Source organism: Oncorhynchus gorbuscha, linkage group LG15 (genome assembly GCF_021184085.1).
Source record: "Oncorhynchus gorbuscha isolate QuinsamMale2020 ecotype Even-year linkage group LG15, OgorEven_v1.0, whole genome shotgun sequence".
Lineage (NCBI taxonomy): Eukaryota > Metazoa > Chordata > Actinopteri > Salmoniformes > Salmonidae > Oncorhynchus > Oncorhynchus gorbuscha.
Genome location: NC_060187.1, coordinates 4,820,281 through 4,842,513, shown reverse-complemented (window position 1 = coordinate 4,842,513; position 22,233 = coordinate 4,820,281). Strand labels below are relative to the sequence as shown.

The 22,233-nt window shown below is 48.0% G+C and overlaps 1 protein-coding gene across 9 annotated transcripts in view; it reads left to right on the top strand.

Moving 5' to 3' along the window:
* Positions 1-22,233, top strand: part of kif1aa (kinesin family member 1Aa) — a 192,561-nt gene that overhangs the window by 146,470 nt on the left and 23,858 nt on the right. For 6 of the 9 annotated variants that reach the window (XM_046300998.1, XM_046300996.1, XM_046300993.1 and 3 more), the window contains one exon: positions 5,390-5,416. The exons of the other annotated variants lie outside the window; for them this stretch is intronic. In XM_046300998.1, coding sequence (XP_046156954.1) covers positions 5,390-5,416 — 27 coding nt within the window. The remainder of the gene's footprint in view (positions 1-5,389; positions 5,417-22,233) is intronic. 9 annotated transcript variants of the gene reach the window in all.

The window sequence follows — 22,233 nt, the reverse complement described above, 5'->3', positions numbered from 1 at the left end:
CCTTTAAGGCACGGCAGTTCACTACAATATATAACTAATGAACACAACCCCTTTAAGGCACGGCAGTTCACTACAATATATAACTACTGAACACAACCCATTTAAGGCACGGCAATATATAACTACTGAACACAAACCCTTTAAGGCACGGCAATATATAACACTGAACACAACCCCTTTAAGGCACGGCAGTTCGCTACAATATATAACTACTGAACACAACCCCTTTAAGGCATGGCAATATATAACCACTGAACACAACCCCTTTAAGGCACGGCAATATATAACTACTGAACACAACCCCTTTAAGGCACGGCAGTTCACTACAATATATAACTACTGAACACAACCCCTTTAAGGCACGGCAATATATAACTACTGAACACAACCCCTTTAAGGCACGGCAATATATAACCACTGAACACAACCCCTTTAAGGCACGGCAATATATAACTACTGAACACAACCCCTTTAAGGCACGGCAATATATAACCACTGAACACAACCCCTTTAAGGCATGGCAGTTCACTACAATATATAACCACTGAACACAACCCCTTTAAGGCACGGCAGTTCACTACAATATATAACCACTGAACACAACCCCTTTAAGGCACGGCAGTTCACTACAATATATAACTACTGAACACAACCCATTTAAGGCACGGCAATATATAACTACTGAACACAAACCCTTTAAGGCACGGCAATATATAACACTGAACACAACCCCTTTAAGGCACGGCAGTTCACTACAATATATAACTACTGAACACAACCCCTTTAAGGCACGGCAATATATAACCACTGAACACAACCCCTTTAAGGCACGGCAATATATAACTACTGAACACAACCCCTTTAAGGCACGGCAATATATAACCACTGAACACAACCCCTTTAAGGCACGGCAGTTCACTACAATATATAACTACTGAACACAACCCCTTTAAGGCACGGCAATATATAACTACTGAACACAAACCCTTTAAGGCACGGCAATATATAACCACTGAACACAACCCCTTTAAGGCACGGCAGTTCACTACAATATATAACTACTGAACACAACCCCTTTAAGGCACGGCAATATATAACTACTGAACACAACCCCTTTAAGGCACGTCAGTTCACTACAATATATAACTACTGAACACAACCCCTTTAAGGCACGGCAATATATAACTACTGAACACAACCCCTTTAAGGCACGGCAGTTCACTACAATATATAACCACTGAACACAACCCCTTTAAGGCACGGCAGTTCACTACAATATATAACTACTGAACACAACCCCTTTAAGGCACGGCAATATATAACTACTGAACACAACCCCTTTAAGGCACGGCAATATATAACTACTCAACACAACCCCTTTAAGGCACGGCAATATATAACTACTGAACACAACCCCTTTAAGGCACGGCAATATATAACCACTGAACACAACCCTTTAAGGCACGGCAATATATAACTACTGAACACAACCCCTTTAAGGCACGGCAATATATAACCACTGAACACAACCCCTTTAAGGCACGGCAGTTCACTACAATATATAACCACTGAACACAACCCTTTAAGGCACGGCAATATATAACTACTGAACACAACCCCTTTAAGGCACGGCAATATATAACCACTGAACACAACCCCTTTAAGGCACGGCAATATATAACTACTGAACACAACCCCTTTAAAGGCAGTTCACTACATCACTAGTAATGGTGCTGTATTTCAGCATAAAGAACTGCAGGTCATACAGTATATACACACTGAGTCTCTGTGCCCATGGAGTTTACAGTCTGCTCTCGCTTTATATACAGTATGACTGAACAACATTTATAAAAAGAAAAAAGCTTGTAGACGTTTCGACACAAAGAAGATGCTCCTGTATTGGTTGACTGAAGATGCTCCTGTATTGGTTGACTGAAGATGCTCCTGTATTGGTTGACTGAGGATGCTCCTGTATTGGTTGACTGAGGATGCTCCTGTATTGGTTGACTGAAGATGCTCCTGTATTGGTTGACTGAAGATTCTGCAGTATTGGTTGACTGAGGATGCTCCTGTATTGGTTGACTGAGGATGCTCCTGTATTGGTTGACTGAGGATGCTCCTGTATTTGTTGACTGAAGATGCTCCTGTATTGGTTGACTGAAGATGCTCCTGTATTGGTTGACTGAAGATGCTGCAGTATTGGTTGACTGAGGATGCTCCTGTATTGGTTGACTGAGGATGCTCCTGTATTGGTTGACTGAGGATGCTCCTGTATTGGTTGACTGAAGATGCTCCTGTATTGGTTCACTGAGGATACTCCTGTATTGGTTGACTGAAGATGCTCCTGTATTGGTTGACTGAAGATGCTGCAGTATTGGTTGACTGAGGATGCTCCTGTATTGGTTGACTGAAGATGCTGCAGTATTGGTTGACTGAGGATGCTCCTGTATTGGTTGACTGAGGATGCTCCTGTATTGGTTGACTGAAGATGCTCCTGTATTGGTTCACTGAGGATACTCCTGTATTGGTTGACTGAAGATGCTCCTGTATTGGTTGACTGAAGATGCTCCTGTATTGGTTGACTGAAGATGCTCCTGTATTGGTTGACTGAAGATGCTCCTGTATTGGTTGACTGAAGATGCTCCTGTATTGGTTGACTGAAGATGCTCCTGTATTGGTTGACTGAAGATGCTCCTGTATTGGTTGACTGAGGATGCTCCAGTATTGGTTGAATGCACAGTGCTCCATGGCTAATGCATAGCAGACTTAGCAAGGATGCTTGAAGTTAAAGTTCACGCCGCCAAGATGCACAGCTTAACTGATTAACAGATTTCAGGCAAAGAGGATTTATTCCCTCCCTCCCTCCTCCCCACCCCTCAATCCCCTCTCCTGTTCCACTGAAGCAGCTGATGCTTGGCAAAACAACGTGTGGTTTTATACATCATAGAAGCAGGTCACAAGATCACTTGTAGAAAGCAAAGATTGTGACTTAAAGTATACATGATTTCAGATTGATTATGATCAATCGTTAAGCCGTTATCTTTGTGGTAGTTGTGCTGTAAAGTGCTGTAAAGTGCTGTACGAGGACTTGTTATGCTTCAGCCAGTTATAGTACAGTTTCCTCACCGCTACGCTGGCTATGCGACTCTACCGTTCCTTGATGCTAGTCTGGTGCTGTGATAGGTCCGTCTGTCATTTCACCTCTCACCCCGTTCACTGCATACTCCTCCCCTTCTAACCATTATCCACCACTAACTACACCTCCCAGGATTATTCTGCACCATGTCAGAAATCTCTATCCAACACAACACTATTGCCATAATAACTGCATGATGTGGCACGCAAACACCTGCAAAGGATTGTTAGCCAAACTGAACATGCACTCTCCTCTTGCTGGCCCTGTAACATAGATTCCTAGACTCTGTAGATGAAGGGCTTCTTGCTGGCCCTGTAGCATAGATCCCTAGACTCTGTAGATGAAGGGCTTCTTGCTGGCCCTGTAGCATAGATCCCTAGACTCTGTAGATGAAGGGCTTCTTGCTGGCCCTGTAACATAGATTCCTAGACTCTGTAGATGAAGGGCTTCTTGCTGGCCCTGTAACATAGATCCCTAGACTCTGTAGATGAAAGGCTTCTTGCTGGCCCTGTAACATAGATCCCTAGACTCTGTAGATGAAAGGCTTCTTGCTGGCCCTGTAACATTGATCCCTAGACTCTGTAGATGAAGGGCTTCTTGGTGGCCCTGTAACATAGATCCCTAGACTCTGTAGATGAAGGGCTTCTTGCTGGCCCTGTAACATAGATCCCTAGACTCTGTAGATGAAAGGCTTCTTGCTGGCCCTGTAACATAGATCCCTAGACTCTGTAGATGAAGGGCTTCTTGCTGGCCCTGTAACATAGATCCATAGACTCTGTAGATGAAGGGCTTCTTGCTGGCCCTGTAACATAGATTCCTAGACTCTGTAGATGAAGGGCTTCTTGCTGGCCCTGTAACATAGATCCCTAGACTGTAGATGAAAGGCTTCTTGCTGGCCCTGTAACATAGATCCCTAGACTCTGTAGATGAAGGGCTTCTTGGTGGCCCTGTAACATAGATCCCTAGACTCTGTAGATGAAGGGCTTCTTGCTGGCCCTGTAACATAGATCCCTAGACTCTGTAGATGAAGGGCTTCTTGCTGGCCCTGTAACATAGATCCCTAGACTCTGTAGATGAAAGGCTTCTTGCTGGCCCTGTAACATAGATCCCTAGACTCTGTAGATGAAGGGCTTCTTGGTGGCCCTGTAACATAGATCCCTAGACTCTGTAGATGAAGGGCTTCTTGGTGGCCCTGTAGCTGACGGACGATCTTGATCCTCATTGGCCTCACCCTCTTGCATAGTATCTAATGATGGGATGTACAGTGTTTCGAGTGGTACTGTATATTCAGGGCCTTAGGACAGTATTCAAACCCCTTGATTTGTTTCACATTTTCCTCAGCAATCTACACACAATACCCCATAATGACATCACAATACCCCATAGTGACATCACAATACCCCCATGTGATGTCATTATGGGGTATTGTGATGTTATTTTGATGTCTTTATGGGGTATTTTGATGTCATTATGGGTTACTGTGTGTAGATTGATGATTGGATTTTTTTAAATCAATTTTACAATAAGGCTGTAACGTAACAAAATGTGGAATGGGTCAAGGGGTCTGAATACTTACCACCATGTCAAGACCACATCACCCACCGGCCAGCATGCGTCCCTAACTAACTCACTCGGCATAGTAAGTCACCATACCTCAGTAAAGCTGCGTAGCATCATGCTGTGGTAAACTGTAGCACTTCACTGTAATGTGTTACTGTTTGCTCTCCATGAAACATAAATGTTGTTTTTACAGAATAATGCAACTGTCGTGTCGACCTCTATTATGGTTTAACTGCGTTACTAGTAACCTTTCACCTAACTCAAATACCATTCCTCAGACCTGGGTTTTCTTGCCATCTCAAAGGACCAATGCAGGAACAGAGGCCCCAGACAGACTGTGGTCTGTCTCGTCCTAGTGGCCATACCATCTCCATTTACAGGTATCACCATGGTTTTGCATTCCTTGACCTCTGACCCAGGATGTTGATCTGGTTGGAGGGGAGAGTCCAGCACCAGGGCTGAGTGAGGAATGTGGTCCAACGCAGATCTGGGTTCAAATAGTTTTTGTTTCTGTCAAATACATTGAGCGTTTGCACTTGAAAGAAAACAGATGCCATTTGAAACCATATGTGGTCTAGTTTGGCCTCTGCTCAGGCCTGTGAGGTCATCAGTAAGGGACAGGACATGCTGCTGCTGATGTGTCTCTCCCTCCAGTCCACTCCACTAACACAATGTTGTTTTGTGTTTTCGCAGACAGTTTCTTGATTCAGACATGCCTAGGTATATGATTTACATCAAATCCCTCTCCTCTCATTCTACTATTCAGTGATCTATTTTCATCTTTTCACTCTCACTCCATTTTAAACACCAAGTCATCCATTAATCCATCATTCTAATTCCCATGGTTTTCCACTGTGGGTTTTGGCTCTCCTGCTCTCTCCTCCTCCCCTTGCCCCCCCCCCTGATATCTCTCTCCTCCTGTGGAGATGTGAGGGACTGTGATGTATCTTTGCACCCCTCCTCTCTCCCTCTCTTTCTCCTGGATGTGTGTTTGTTGCTGAGCTGTTGTGGGTCTAGAGGCTGGAGCTGAGGGCTGGAAACTGGGGCTGGCTGGGACTGCAGTGTCTGGGGCTTGCTGGAACTGATGGGTCTGGGGTTAGGGGTTGGCTGGGACTGGGATCTTGGGCTGGCTGGGACTGCGGGGTCTGGAGTTGCGGGTTGGCTGGGACTTCGGGGACTGGGGTTGGCTGTGACTGTGCGGTCTTGGGACTGGGGTTGGCTGGGATTTCGGGGTCTGTGGACTGGGGCTGGCTGTGACTGTGCGGTCTGGGGACTGGGGCTGGCTGTGACTGTGTGGTCTTGGGACTGGGGTTGGCTGGGACTTCGGGGTCTGGGGAATGGACCTGGCTGTGACTGTGCGGTCTTGGGACTGGGGTTGGCTGGGACCTCAGGGTCTGGGGACTGGGGCTGGCTGTGACTGCGGTCTGGGGACTGGGGCTGGTTGGGACTGGGGTTGGCTGGGACTTCGGGGTCTGGGGACTGGGGCTGGCTGTGACTGTGTGGTCTTGGGACTGGGGTTGGCTGGGACATCGGGGTCTGGGGACTTGGGCTGGCTGTGACTGCAGTCTTGGGACTGGGGATGGCTGGGACTTCAGGGTCTGGAGACTGGGGCTGGCTGTGACAGTGCGGTCTGGGGACTGGGGCTGGCTGTGACTGGTCTGGGGACTGGGGCTGGCTGGGACTTCGGGGTCTGGGGATGGGGCTGGCTGTGACAGTGCGGTCTTGGGACTGGGGTTGGCTGGGACTTTGGGGGACGGGGATGGGGCTGGCTGTGACTGTGCGGTCTTGGGACTGGGGCTGGCTGGGACTTCGGGGTCTGGGGATGGGGCTGGCTGTGGCTATGTGGTCTTGAGACTGGGGCTGGCTGGGACTTCGGGGGCTTGGGACTGGCGCTGACTGTGACTGTGCGGTCTTGGGACTGGGGTTGGCTGGGACTTCGGGGTCTGGGGAATGGACCTGGCTGTGACTGTGCGGTCTTGGGACTGGGGTTGGCTGGGACCTCAGGGTCTGGGGACTGGGGCTGGCTGTGACTGCGGTCTGGGGACTGGGGCTGGTTGGGACTGGGGTTGGCTGGGACTTCGGGGTCTGGGGACTGGGGCTGGCTGTGACTGTGCGGTCTTGGGACTGGGGTTGGCTGGGACATCGGGGTCTGGGGACTGGGGCTGGCTGTGACTGTGCGGTCTTGGGACTGGGGTTGGCTGGGACATCGGGGTCTGGGGACTGGGGCTGGCTGTGACTGTGCGGTCTGGGGACTGGGGCTGGCTGTGACTGGTCTGGGGATGGGGCTGGCTGTGACAGTGCGGTCTTGGGACTGGGGTTGGCTGGGACTTTGGGGGATGGGGATGGGGCTGGCTGTGACTGTGCGGTCTTGGGACTGGGGCTGGCTGGGACTTCGGGGTCTGGGGATGGGGCTGGCTGTGACTATGTGGTCTTGAGACTGGGGCTGGCTGGGACTTCGGGGGCTTGGGACTGGGGCTGGCTGTGACTGTGCGGTCTGGGGACTGGGGCTGGCTGGGACTTCGGGGTCTTGGGACTGGGGCTGACTGTGACTGTGCGGTCTTGGGACTGGGGCTGGCTGGGACTTCGGCATCTGGGGATGTGACCGAAAGCTGATGGTGTACGGGGACTGCATGTATGACTTGCTTTGCTTCCTACAGTATGTGTTGTGGGGACAGTATTTCAGCTTCTGTCTCCTCTTTGGCCGGTGCTTCTGTCTCCTCTTTGGCCGGTGCTTCTGTCTCGTCTTTGGCCGGTGCTTCTGTACAGGGACGTATTCAGTACAAGCTACAAGCCAGACATTTGACGAAGTGAAACAAACATGAATTGTTTGTCATTTTCCCCCATTTACTATGATCTCTGCTGATCCTTTTATTTCAGTGACAAACCTCTGCATTGGCCACTAGGGGGCAGTAATAATCCAGTTCATACACTGACACAGAACAGGTTTCATTTTGCATCCCACTGTAAGACCTAGAGCATTTGATAAAAATCATACAAATCTTTCCAAAATAGCAACTTGTAGAAATTATAAGGAAGCCAAAACATAAACCTAAACTTTGGTATGAATTAATGCAATCAACTTCTTTTGAAAACACTCAAGGATTTAGAAAGAGATGTGCAAGAAGCTGATAGCATCGGGGGGGGGGGTTCAATTCTCCCCCATTAGGAAATGTGACCTAGAATGAGATTCAGGTCTTGGAGGCGAGCATTGATGTGTGTGTCTCTCGTATGTCTGTTTCGAATGTGAGAAGCATGCGTACTTCCACTCTGCCAAAACAGTACACAGTTAGTTACTCACCCTTCAAGATCATTTGAAACAGTCTAACCAGCCTGGACTAACTAGTAGTAGTAGCCAACAGGCCGGTGTGCGACCGTGGCAAAATTGGTTTGACTTTGGATAGCCCTATCTCTGTGGCTTGTAAGTCGCTCTGGATAAGAGCGTCTGCTAAATGACTTAAATGTAAATGTTAAATGTAGTTAGGGACCGTCAAATAAATGACACAAATGTCAATTGACAATATAAGACTCCTTTCAGGAAACTAGGCGTATGTCACGCATCACTACTTCACAGGAGAGACATTTGAAAGTACATTTGTATTTTTTTTATCAAATGTTTTTTGGCAGTCAACAAACATAAATTGTTGCCAGCAGCACAGTTAGTCACCAACACTCTGGATAACATGAAAACAGCCTAACCAGCTCTGCTAGGGCGAGTAAAATGGTCAGAGTGAGTTATTCTATCATTTGTGTCTGGAAGTAGCAAGCTAACCAATGTTTGCCAGTTAGCTTGGGTGCTTGACTGCTGTTGGTAGGTCAGAGCACTCGGATAAACCCTACTCATCGTCCAGTTAGCTTGGGTGCTTGACTGCTGTTGGTAGGTCAGAGCGCTCGGATCAACCCTACTCATCGTCCAGTTAGCTTGGGTGCTTGACTGCTGTTGGTAGGTCAGAACGCTCGGATCAACCCTACTCATCGTCCAGTTAGCTTGGGTGCTTGACTGCTGTTGGTAGGTCAGAGCGCTCGGATCAACCCTACTCATCGTCCAGTTAGCTTGGGTGCTTGACTGCTGTTGGTAGGTCAGAGCGCTCGGATCAACCCTACTCCTTAGCCAGTTTGCGCTCCGAGAGCAAAATGCTCTGATTTTAGGAATGGACAATCTGACAACCTTGAGTTCACGAACGCCCAGAGTGCACTGTGAGCACACTCTGGCTTTCCAGATTGAATTTACGAACACACCTGTAGTATAAACCAGCCTTTAGTCTTGAAATCTTTGATTGTTTAGTACATGGCATCATAAGTGAATCCTTAAAGAGATGGGTGTGGCTAAGGCTTAAGAGAGTGTGAACGATGCTGAATGGATGTAGACAAACGAGCTCTCCAAGTAGGTTTACCATTTTCTCCAAAGTGAGATAACAAGTTGATCAACTTTCAAAGCAGAATGACTTTTCCATTGTTCCTTCACTGTAGTGTATGATATAACATTTTCTAGCTCGGATTGTCTATTTTTATCCGATGTAAAAAACAAAACACAATTTCAAATTTTGCTACATCAGACTTAATCGAGCCAGTCGGTCACACATCTTTTAGTTGTCTCATTAAATGGTTTCAATATTTGTATTTGAATTTCTAAAATGTATAGTTGGTTTGAGGTTTTTAAGTCATTGAAATTTGGAGCGATTGACATTTTGTAATTTACTGAAATAGTCTCTAAATAGCCCCATAGGGGGTAGCAAATGTCAAACCAAATTGATCATGGGCCTTACGATCGGTCGCGTGCAGCAGCTCTCCAAATTGATCATGGGCCTTACGATCGGTCGCGTGCAGCTGATCTCCAAATTGATCATGGGCCTTACGATCGGTCGCGTGCAGCTGGTTGAACAGGATGTACAGGAGGAGATCTATTTGAAACTCTGGGGGCAGTATTTCATTTTTGGATGAAAAACGTTCCCGTTTTAAACAAGATATTTTGTCACGAAAAGATCCTCGACTATGCATATAATTGACAGCTTTGGAAAGAAAACACTCTGACGTTTCCAAAACTGCAAAGATATTATCTGTGAGTGCCACAGAACTGATGCTACAGGCGAAACCAAGATGAAACTTCAAACAGGGAATGCCCCAGATTTTGGACGCGCTGTGTTCCAATGTCTCCTTATATGAAAGCGCCAGGAACGAGCCTGCACTTTCTGTCGTTTCCCCAAGGTGTCTGCAGCATTGTGACGTATTTGTAGGCATATCATTGGAAGATTGACCATAAGAGACTACATTTACCAGGTGTCCGCCTGGTGTCCTCCGTCGAAATTGGTACGTAATCTCCAGCTGCATGTATTTTTCCATGTGGTTCAGAGGAGAAACCAAACTTCCACGAATGATATATCATCGAATAGATATGTGAAAAACACCTTGAGGATTGATTCTAAACAATGTTTGCCATGTTTCTGTCAATATTATGGAGTTCATTTGGAAAAAAGTTTGGCGTTTTGATGACTGAATTTTCAGGGGTTTTTCTTAGCCAAACGTGATGAACAAAATGGAGCGATTTCTCCTACACAAATAATCTTTTTGGAAAAACTGAACATTTGCTATCTAACTGAGAGTCTCCTCATTGAAAACATCTGAAGTTCTTCAAAGGTAAATTATTTTATTTGAATGCTTTTCTTGTTTTTTTGAAAATGTTGCCTGCTGAATGCTAGGCTTAATGCTATGCTAGCTATCAATACTCTTACACAAATGCTTGTTTTGCTATGGTTGAAAAGCATATTTTGAAAATCTGAGATGACAGTGTTGTTAACAAAAGGCTAAGCTTGAGAGCCAATATATTTATTTCATTTCATTTGCGATTTTCATGAATAGTTAACGTTGCGTTATGCTAATGAGCTTGAGGCTATAATTACGATCCCGGATACGGGATTGCTCGTTTTTAAGCACACACCCCTGAGGGGCCCCCTTGTTGTCTACCCTCACCACCTGGGGGGCGGCCCGTCAGGAAGTCCAGGATCCAGTAGCAGAGGAAGGTGTTCAGTCCCAGGGTCATTAGCTTAGTGATTAGCTTCGAGGGCACGATGGTGTTGAACGCTGAGCTGTAAATCAATGAACAGCATTCTCAGTTCCTTTTTGTCCAGGTGGGAGAGGGCTGTCTGAAGTGCAATTGACATTGCGTCATCTGTGGACCGGTTGGGGCAGTATGAAGATTGGAGTTCAGGGAGTCTGGAAAGACTGCGTTGATGTGTATCTTGACCTTTCAAAGCACATCCTAATTACAGATGTGAGTGCTACAGGGAGATAGTCATTTAGGCAGGTTACCTTGGGAACAGGGACAATGGTGGTCCCTTTGAAATATGTTGGGATTACAGACGTGGACAAGGAGAGATTTAACATTTCTGTGTCCTGGGCCTGCTCTGTGACCTGGGCCTGCTCTGTGACCTGGGCCTGCTCTGTGACCTGGGCCTGTTCTGTGACCTGGGCCTGCTCTGTGACCTGGGCCTGTTCTGTGTCCTGGGCCTGTTCTGTGTCCTGGGCCTGCTCTGTGACCTGGGCCTGCTCTGTGACCTGGGCCTGCTCTGTGACCTGGGCCTGATCTGTGACCTGGGCCTGTTCTGTGACCTGGGCCTGCTCTGTGACCTGGGCCTGCTCTGTGTCTTGGACCTGCTCTGTGACCTGGGCCTACCCTGTGACCTGGACCTGCTCTGTGACCTGGGCCTGCCCTGTGACCTGGACCTGCTCTGTGACCTGGGCCTGCTCTGTGACCTGGGCCTGCTCTGTGACCTGGACCTGCTCTCCTCTCCTCCTCTAGTTCCATAGACACATTTCCACTGAAGCAGCTCCTCTCCTCTCCTCCTCTGATCCCACGGTATAACAGCTGTTCTCCTCTCGCTCTCTTGTCTTTTTCCCTCTGACAGACACATAGCTAGCTTTCCCACCAGGCCATCTCAGTACAAATGCCAACAGCCGGTCCTTCAACATCTGAACTCTATGAACGGGACGATTTATCTCGCTTTAATGGCCTACAGAAACATTTGGTTTCCTCTTACATTTCTCTGCTTGGATGAGCGGTTTCAGATTGAAGGCTGTGCCTGGTGGCCAGAAACATAACTGTTTTCAAGTCGTGATTATTTGCTCAGGGGAAGTCCTCATTCATCAATGTATGGACTAAATTATGGAGGAGAAGAAGAGGTGGGCTGAAGTAGGTGGGCTGAAGTAGGGGGCTGAAGGAGAGGGGGCTGAAGGAGGGGCTGAAGGAGAGGGGGCTGAAGGAGAGGGGGCTGAAGGAGAGGGGGCTGAAGGAGGGGGGCTGAAGGAGGGGGTGGAGACGGGGGGGCTGAAGGAGAGGGGGCTGAAGGAGAGGGGGCTGAAGGAGAGGTGGGCTGAAGGAGAGGTGGGCTGAAGGAGAGGTGGGCTGAAGGAGAGGGGGCTGAAGGAGAGGTGGGCTGAAGGAGAGGTGGGCTGAAGGAGAGGTGGGCTGAAGGAGAGGTGGGCTGAAGGAGAGGGGGCTGAAGGAGGGGGGGCTGAAGGAGAGGTGGGCAGAAGGAGGGGGTGGAGACGGGGGGCTAAAGGAGAGGGGGGCTGATGTGGGAGGGAGGGTGTTGTGGGGGGCTGAAGGAGAGGTGAGCTGAAGGAGAGGTGGGCTGAAGGAGAGGGGGCTGAAGGAGAGGAGGGCTGAAGGAGAGGGGGCTGAAGGAGAGGGGGCTGAAGGAGAGGGGGGCTGAAGGAGAAGTGGGCTGAAGGAGAGGGGGGCTGAAGGAGAAGTGGGCTGAAGGAGAAGTGGGCTGAAGGAGATGGGGGCTGAAGTAGAAGGGAAGACAGTTGTAGGCAGACCTGGCTCTCAAGAGAAGACAGGCTATGTGCTCACTGCCCACAAAATGAGGTGGAAACTGAGCTGCACTTCCTAACCTCCTGCCAAATGTAGGACCATATTAGAGAGACATATTTCCCTCAGATTACACAGATCCACAAAGAATAAGAAAAACAAACCCAATTTTGATCAACTCCCATATCTACTGGGTGAAATAGTGTGCCATCACAGCAGCGAGATGTGTGACCTGTTGCCACGAGAACAGGACAACCAGTGAAGAACAAACAACACATATTTATGTGTATTTATTTTCTCTTTTGTACGGTTTGCACATAGTTACACCACATAATATGTATAGACATAATATGACATTTGAAATGTCTTTATTCTTTTGGAACTTCTGTGAGTGTAATGTTTACTGTTAATTTGTATGGTTTATCTCACTTTATTATCACCTTCTCTTGCTTAGGCAATGTTAACATATGTTTCCCATGCAAATAAAAGCCTTATATTGAATTGAATTGAGAGGGGTGAAGGAGGACAGGAGAGAGTGGTGGATGAGAAGGAGAGGGGGGTGAAGGAGATGGGGTGGAGAAGGACAGGGGGCTGGAGGAGAAGGAGAGAGGGGTGGAAGAGTAGGAGAGGGTGTGGAGGAGAAGGAGAGGAGAGAGGGGTTAGGAGCAGGAGAGGGGTTGGAGGAGAAGGAGAGGGTTGAGGAGTAGGAGAGAGGGGTGGAGGAGAAGGAGAGGGGGTGGAGGAGAAGGAGAGAGGGGTGGATGAGAAGGAGAGTGGGTGGAGGAGAAGGAGAGTGGGTGGAGGAGAAGGAGAGTAGGTGGAGGAGAAGGAGAGTGGGTGGAGAGAGGGGTGATTCTAAAGTGATTCTAAAGAGGCGGGTCCGGGTGGGCCTTCTTACAGCGGCGGCTCGGGGGCGGGACGTAGACCCCGACCCTCGGAGCGGGCCCCGGACTGAAGACCCTCGTAGAGGGCACCTCTGGACTGAGGGGCGCCTCTGGACTGAGGGCCGCCTCTGGACCGAGGGGCTGCGATTCTGGCAGCTCCGGAGTGAAGGGCGACTCTGGCGGATCCTGACTGACGGGCGGCTCCTGAACGACGGGCGGCTCTGGTGGCTCCTGACTGAAGGGGTCTCCTGACTGACGGGCGGCTCCTGAACGACGGGCGGCTCTGGCGGCTCCTGACTGGCGGGCGGCTCTGGCGGCTCCTGACTGGCGGGCGGCTCTGGCGGCTCCTGGCAGGAGGGAGACTCTGGCGGCTCCGGGCAGGAGGGAGACTCTGGCGGCTCCGGGCAGGAGGGAGACTCTGGCGGCTCCGGGCAGGAGGGGGACTCTGGCGGCTCCGGGCAGGAGGGGGACTCTGGCGGCTCCGGGCAGGAGGGGGACTCTGGCGGCTCCGGGCAGGAGGGAGACTCTGGCGGCTCCGGGCAGGAGGGAGACTCTGGCGGCTCCGGGCAGGAGGGAGACTCTGGCGTCTCCGGGCAGGAGGGAGACTCTGGCGGCTCCGGGCAGGAGGGAGACTCTGGCAGCTCCGGGCAGGAGGGAGACTGTGGCGGCTCCGGGCAGGAGGGAGACTCTGGCGGCTCCGGGCAGGAGGGAGACTCTGGCGGCTCCGGGCAGGAGGGAGAACCTGGAGGTAGGAGACAAAGAGACAGCCTGGTGCGTGGAGGCGGCACCGGAAGGACCGGGCTGTGGGGGAGCACTGGAACGCAGCCTTGGCACCAATCCTCCAGGCTGGATGACCACTTTAGCCTGGACCCTCTAGAGTGCAGGCACAGGTTGAACTGGGCTGTGGGTGAGCACTGGATATCTGGTGCACACCACTCGCACTCTCCCTTAGGCTCAATACCCACCTTTGCCCGGCACGGGCGGAGCGCAGGCATAGGACGCACTGCACCCTCCCAGCACCTCGGAGACACAGCACGCAGAGCCGGCGCAGGATAATCTGGTCCGAAACGGCGTACAGGAGACCAAATCAAATTTTATTTGTCACATACACATGGTTAGCAGATGTTAATGCGAGTGTAGCGAAATGCTTGTGCTTCTAGTTCCGACAATGTAGTGATAACCAACAAGTAATCTAACTAACAATTCCAAAACTACTGTCTTATACACAGTGTAAGGGGATAAGGAACATGTACATAAGGATATATGAATGAGTGATGGTACAGAGCAGCATACAGTAGATGGTATCGAGTACAGTATATACATATGAGATGAGTGTGTAGACAAAGTAAACAAAGTGGCATAGTTAAAGTGGCTAGTGATACATGTGTTACATAAGGATGCAGTCGATGTTGTAGAGTACAGTATATACATATGTATATGAGATGAATAATGTAGGGTAAGTAACATTATATAAGGTAGCATTGTTTAAAGTGGCTAGTGATATATTTACATCATTTCCCATCAATTCCCATTATTAAAATGGCTGGAGTTGGGTCAGTGTCAATGACAGTGTGTTGGCAGCAGCCACTCAATGTTAGTGGTGGCTATTTAACAGTCTGATGGCCTTGAGATAGAAGCTGTTTTTCAGTCTCTCGGTCCCAGCTTTGATGCACCTGTACTGACCTCGCCTTCTGGATGATAGCGGGGTGAACAGGCAGTGGTTCGGTGGTTGATGTCCTTGATGATCTTTATGGCCTTCCTGTAACAACGGGTGGTGTAGGTGTCCTGGAGGGCAGGTAGTTTGCCCCCGGTGATGCGTTGTGCAGTCCTCACTACCCTCTGGAGAGCCTTACGGTTGAGGGCGGAGCAGTTGCCGTACCAGGCGGTGATACAGCCCGCCAGGATGCTCTCGATTGTGCATCTGTAGAAGTTTGTGAGTGCTTTTGGTGACAAGCCGGATTTCTTCAGCCTCCTGAGGTTGAATAGGCGCTGCTGCGCCTTCTTCACGACGCTGTCAGTGTGAGTGGACCAATTCAGTTTGTCTGTGATGTGTATGCCGAGGAACTTAAAACTAGCTACCCTCTCCACTACTGTTCCATTGATGTGGATAGGGGTGTTCCCTCTGCTGTTTCCTGAAGTCCACAATCATCTCCTTAGTTTTGTTGACGTTGAGTGTGAGGTTATTTTCCTGACACCACACTCCAAGGGCCCTCACCTCCTCCCTGTAGGCCTTCTCGTCGTTGTTGGTAATCAAGCCTACCACTGTTGTGTCGTCCGCAAACTTGATGATTGAGTTGGAGGCGTGCGTGGCCACGCAGTCGTGGGTGAACAGGGAGTACAGGAGAGGGCTCAGAACGCACCCTTGTGGGGCCCCCGTGTTGAGGATCAGCGGGGAGGAGATGTTGTTGCCTACCCTCACCACCTGGGGGCGGCCCGTCAGGAAGTCCAGTACCCAGTTGCACAGGGCGGGTCGAGACCCAGGGTCTCGAGCTTGATGACGAGCTTGGAGGGTACTATGGTGTTGAATGCCGAGCTGTAGTCGATGAACAGCATTCTCACATAGGTATTCCTCTTGTCCAGGTGGGTTAGGGCAGTGTGCAGTGTGGTTGAGATTGCATCGTCTGTGGACCTATTTGGGCGGTAAGCAAATTGGAGTGGGTCTAGGGTGTCAGGTAGGGTGGAGGTGATATGGTCCTTGACTAGTCTCTCAAAGCACTTCATGATGACGGAAGTGAGTGCTACGGGGCGGTAGTCGTTTAGCTCAGTTACCTTAGCTTTCTTGGGAACAGGAACAATGGTGGCCCTCTTGAAGCATGTGGGAACAGCAGACTGGTATAGGGATTGATTGAATATGTCCGTAAACACACCGGCCAGCTGGTCTGCGCATGCTCGGAGGGCGCGGCTGGGGATGCCGTCTGGGCCTGCAGCCTTGCGAGGGTTAACACGTTTAAATGTCTTAATCACCTCGGCTGCAGTGAAGGAGAGACTGCATGTTTCCGTTGCAGGCCGTGTCAGTGGCACTGTATTGTCCTCAAAGCGGGCAAAAAGTTATTTAGTCTGCCTGGGAGCAAGACATCCTGGTCCGTGACTGGGCTGGATTTCATCTTGTAGTCCGTGATTGACTGTAGACCCTGCCACATGCCTCTTGTGTCTGAGCCATTGAATTGAGATTCCACTTTGTCTCTGTACTGACGCTTAGCTTGTTTGATAGCCTTACGGAGGGAATAGCTGCACTGTTTGTATTCAGTCATGTTGCCAGACACCTTGCCCTGATTAAAAGCAGTGGTTCGCGCTTTCAGTTTCACGCGAATGCTGCCATCAATCCACGGTTTCTGGTTAGGGAATGTTTTTATCGTTGCTATGGGAACGACATCTTCGGCACGTTCTAATGAACCCGCACACCGAATCAGCGTATTCGTCAATATTCCCATCTGGCGCAATCTGAAACATGTCCCAGTCACGGATGGAAGCAGTCTTGGAGTGTAGAGTCAGCTTGGTCTGACCAGCGTTGGACAGACCTCAGCGTGGGAGCCTCTTGTTTTAATTTCTGCCTGTAGGCAGGATCAGCAAAATGGAGTCGTGGTCAGCTTTTCCGAAAGGGGCGGGGCAGGGCCTTATATGCGTCGCGGAAGTTAGAGTAACAGTGATCCAAGGTTTTACCACCCCTGGTTGCGCAATCGATATGCTGATAAAATTTAGGGAGTCTTGTTTTCAGATTGGCTTTGTTAAAATCCCCAGCTACAATGAATGCAGCCTCCGGATAAATGTTTTCCAGTTTGCAAAGAGTTAAATAAAGTTCGTTCAGAGCCATCGATGTGTCTGCTTGGGGGGGGATATATACGGCTGTGATTATAATCGAAGAGAATTCTCTTGGAAGATAATGCGGTCTACATTTGATTGTGAGGAATTCTAAATCAGGTGAACAGAAGGATTTGAGTTCCTGTGTTTCCTTCATCACACCATGTCCCGTTAGTCATGAGGCATACGCCCCCTCCACTCTTCTTACCAGAGAGATTTTTGTTTCTGTCGGCGCGATGCGTGGAGAAACCCGTTGGCTGTACCGCCCTGGATAGCGTTTTCCCAGTAAGCCATGTCTCCGTAAAGCAGAGAACGTTGCAGTCTCTGATATCCCTCTGGAATGCCACCCTTGCTCGGATTTCATCAACCTTGTTGTCGAGAGACTGGACATTGGCAAGAAGAATACTGGGAAGTGGTGCGCGATGTGCCCTTTTTCGGAGTCTGACCAGAACACCGCCGCGTTTCCCTCTTTTTCGGAGTCGTTTCCTTGGGTCGCTGCATGCGATCCATTCCGTTGTCCTGTTTGTAAGGCAGAACACAGGATCCGCGTCGCGGAAAACATATTCTTGGTCGTACTGATGGTGAGTTGACGCTGATCTTATATTCAGTAGTTCTTCTCGACTGTATGTAATGAAACCTAAGATGACCTGGGGTACTAATGTAAGAAATAACACGTAAAAAAACAAAAAACTGCATAGTTTCCTAGGAACGCGAAGCGAGGCGGCCATCTCAGTCGGCGCACTGGGCCGGCACAATACACCCTGGCTGGATGCCCACTCTCGCATGGCACTTGCGGTGGGCTGCGATGTAGCGCACTGGGGTATGCATGCGCACTAGGGACACGGTGCGCTTCACCGCATAACACGGTGCCTGCCCGGTCGCTCTCTCACCACGGTAAGCACGAGGAGTTGGCTTAGGTCTCCTACCTGACTTTGCCAATCTCCCCGTGTGGCCCCCCCTCCCAAAACATTTGTTTGTTTGGGGCTGCCTCTTGTGCCTGTTGCGCTGCCTTACCACATACCGCCGCCGCTCAGCTTTCGCTGCCTCCAGCTCTGCCTTGGGGTGGCGATATTCCCCAGCCTGTGCCCAGGGTCCCTTGCAGTCCAATATCTCCTCCCAAGTCTAGGAGTCCAGAACCCTCTGCTCCTGGTTACCACGCTGCTTGGTCCGGTTGTGGTGGGTAGTTCTGTAACGATATCCCTCGTCATCTGAGGAGAAGTAGGAAGGATCGGACCAATATGCAGCGTGGTATGTGTTCATGTTAATATTTATTAAAACTGAACACAAAACAAAATAAGAGAACGAACTAAAACGAAACAGTTCTGTCTGGTGCAGACACAGAGACAGAAAACAACTACCCGCAAAACCCATGTGGGAAAGCGCTACCTAAGTATGGTTCTCAATCAGAGACGACAGACAGCTGCCCCTGATTGAAAACCATACCCGGCCAAAAACAAAGAAATACAAAAACGTAGAAAAAAGAACATAGAACACCCACCCTAGTCACACCCTGGCCTAACCAAAATAGAGAATAAAAAGCCTCTCTATGGCCAGGGCGTGACAGCATCAATATACTGTTAATTAATTAATTGACTTCCCCACCAGAGGATGTTCAATCTGAAGCCATGTGAAGTTAAAACCCTCTAGAGTCCATGTCCGCACCCCCAGCTGAGATAAGCTAGAGATATCTAGTGTCTCAATCTACGGCATATGCCGATGTCGGGCATTCCGGTAGGTGGTAGAGCTACGGCAGTGTCCAGTTAGACCAGGAGACATCCCGAAAATCAGTCTTCTCCTGAATTCTTCTGTAGCCTCCAAATGGTTTGCTCTCACAAACGAATATGACCCCTTTTATAGAAAGATGAGACTCTCGCGAACTCACGTGTCACTGGACTTGGTACCACCGATCTGTCAACTTCTGTCTGTCGTGTCCAATATGATCCCTCGACGTGGACGTCCACAAGCGTCACAAGACTCGTCTGACGACAGACCGGTACGAGTTGAAAACAATGTATGAAAGTAGTTTAGTACCAAACACTTTAAAAAAAAAATTATAATTAAGATGTATTTTTTTGACTGTCTGTTTTTCCATGTATGAATCTGTTATTCAATGTGTTTCTATGGGCTAATAGCAGTAAGGACTGTTATTCAATGTGTTTCTATTGGCTAATAGCAGTAAGGACTATGTTATTCAATGTGTTTTTCCATTGGCTAATAGCAGTAAGGACTATCTGTTATTCAATGTGTTTCTATGGTCTAATAGCAGTAAGGAATATCTGTTATTCAATGTGTTTCTATGGGCTAATAGTCCTTACTGCTATCTGTTATTCAATGTGTTTCTATGGGCTAATAGCAGTAAGGACTATCTGTTATTCAATGTGTTTCTATTGGCTAATAGCAGTAAGGACTATCTGTTATTCAATGTGTTTCTATTGGCTAATAGCAGTAAGGACTGTTATTCAATGTGTTTCTATTGGCTAATAGCAGTAAGGACTATCTGTTATTCAATGTGTTTCTATTAGCTAATAGCAGTAAGGACTGTTATTCAATGTGTTTCTATTGGCTAATAGCAGTAAGGACTGTTATTCAATGTGTTTCTATTGGCTAATAGCAGGCCAAAATGTATGTTTAATAAAACAAAAATGTAGGATACTTTTTAGATACCTAAAGGGGTCCTAAAATTCCAAATCAAATAGATAGATTATTGGTAAGACTTGTTTATACCGTCAAAATAAGCTTGTTTACCGTCAAATAACCAATCAGGAACAGATTCTGATTGAACGTTAGATAATAATTGAACTCATTCATAAATGTTTTAGGTGAATAATACACATTGATTACACTGTCACTCGTATTTGATATGTCACAGATACATATGCTCTGATGCTGGTAAAGTTGTCTCGCGCAGCTGCCGCTGCTTCACAAGGCAGACACACAGTTCCCCAAATTCTTGGACAGTGCTGGTCAGAAACACACTTCCCCCAAGCTCTGGGCCAATGCTGGTCAGAAACACACTTCCCCCAAGCTCTGGGCCAATGCTGGTCAGAAACACATTTCCCCAAGCTCTGGGCCAATGCTGGTCAGAAACACATTTCCCCCAAGCTCTGGGCCAATGCTGGTCAGAAACACTTTTCCAAGCTCTGGGCCAATGCTGGTCAGAAACACATTTCCCCCAAGCTCTGGGCCAATGCTGGTCAGAAACACTTTTCCAAGCTCTGGGCCAATACTGGTCAGAAACACTTTTCCAAGCTCTGGGTCAGGGCTGGTCAGCAACAAAGCAAGCTAGATGTTGGATAGAAACAATGTTCTCCTCAAAAACATAGCACAATTACAATCTGTTTCAGTAGCTATAGTTAGCTAGCTAAGTCTCTAGCACGATGTTATCTAAAATATTCCTAATTTATATGACAGTTTTCGTATTTGGTTGATTGTCGGACCCACTAGCCATGCTTGTAACGTTAGCTTGGGGCAACAGGGCTAGGTAGCTTGCTTTCTTTGTGTAGTTTGTTATCTAGCTAGCTAGTTATTTTCATGAACTAAAGTTCGATTTCAATAGGAAAACAACAAGAGGCTACTTAGCTAATACTTAGTGCCATGAATTGCTAAATCATTGCGAAACATTGAAAATTATTGCAGTTTCTGGTTATTGTCTTCAGGCTTGTTGCATTGGTGCTAGCTAGGTATCAAGTCAAAGCTAGCAAGCTAGCTATCCTAAAAATGACTAAAAACATCCCATGTATAAGATATTTCTGAGTGACTTTGTCATACTGCAAATCAAAGTCAACATAGCCTACCTCTCGTTTAAAAACTTTCATCAATGTTGATGGCGCTTGGCTCGCGCATGCAAATTCAGCTCACGCAACATTCGAAAATGTAATTTTGTTATTCCATGCATCAAATTATAAGCTTATTTGACATAAATATATTTGTTTTTGACACAAAGACCCAAACGGCATTCCATAGTTACAATTTGTATCTCTATCTACAGAATGAAAATAAAGTCAAACGTATTACATTGTATCTCTGTGGTTCTATCTGTCCATTGTGAGACATTCTAGAACAGATAGGATACATTTATTAATATGTACAGTACATTCTGCTGTTCAAATCATCAAGTAGTGAATGAATGGGCAATGTAGCCTGGTCCCAGTTGGAAAGATGGCAAAACAACTATTTGGGACCAGGCTAGGAAGAACACAGCTGTCCTGTCGTTCTTGATCATAACAACGCTCCACAACCACATCAAGACTCTCTTCCTGACTCACCTTTTTGGTTCTCTTCCTGGTTCTTTTCTTCTATTCCTTCTCCAAGCGTCTCCTTGGGTATAGACCATAGGTATTTCTCCTCACCACCTGTCCTGTTCACCACCTCCTCTCCTCCCGTCTGTCTGTCCATCTCTCATTCCCTTTTCATTCGTTTCATGCTGTTATTGTTTGGTGTTTTTCTTAAAGGTCGGCCCACAACTGACAGGTTCCCTGTTGCATGCTATTTACTGACTTCATCCCCCAAACTATGTGTCTTGTCTATTGAATGTGTGTATTTGAAAATCAATGTTGTTATTTTAATCTTCATAAACAAAAGCTATCTTCTCTCAAGAGCATTTTAGATGCACATGTACTGTAGGTAACATATCCCAGACAGACAGAATGTTATTCACATTATCATAGTGATAAACAATGTCCCTACATGCAATGCAACTGCAACTTGATCTGTCGATAGCAATAGATTGTAGCTGTTCTTGAGAAAACCTTTAAATATTTACCTTCCTCCTACAGTAGAAATAACCTTTATTTGTCTAATAAAGTTGTGACACAACAATCAACAGGACTATTCAGAAAGACACCCATCCTGCTTTGCTTTCAGTTTGCAGCATACTAGCATACTAACCACTAGAGTAGGTTTTCTAGTCTGTTAGTAGACAGACAGACAGACAGACAGACAGACAGACAGACAGACAGACAGACAGACAGACAGACAGACAGACAGACAGACAGACAGACAGACAGACAGACAGACAGACAGACAGACAGACAGACAGACAGACAGAC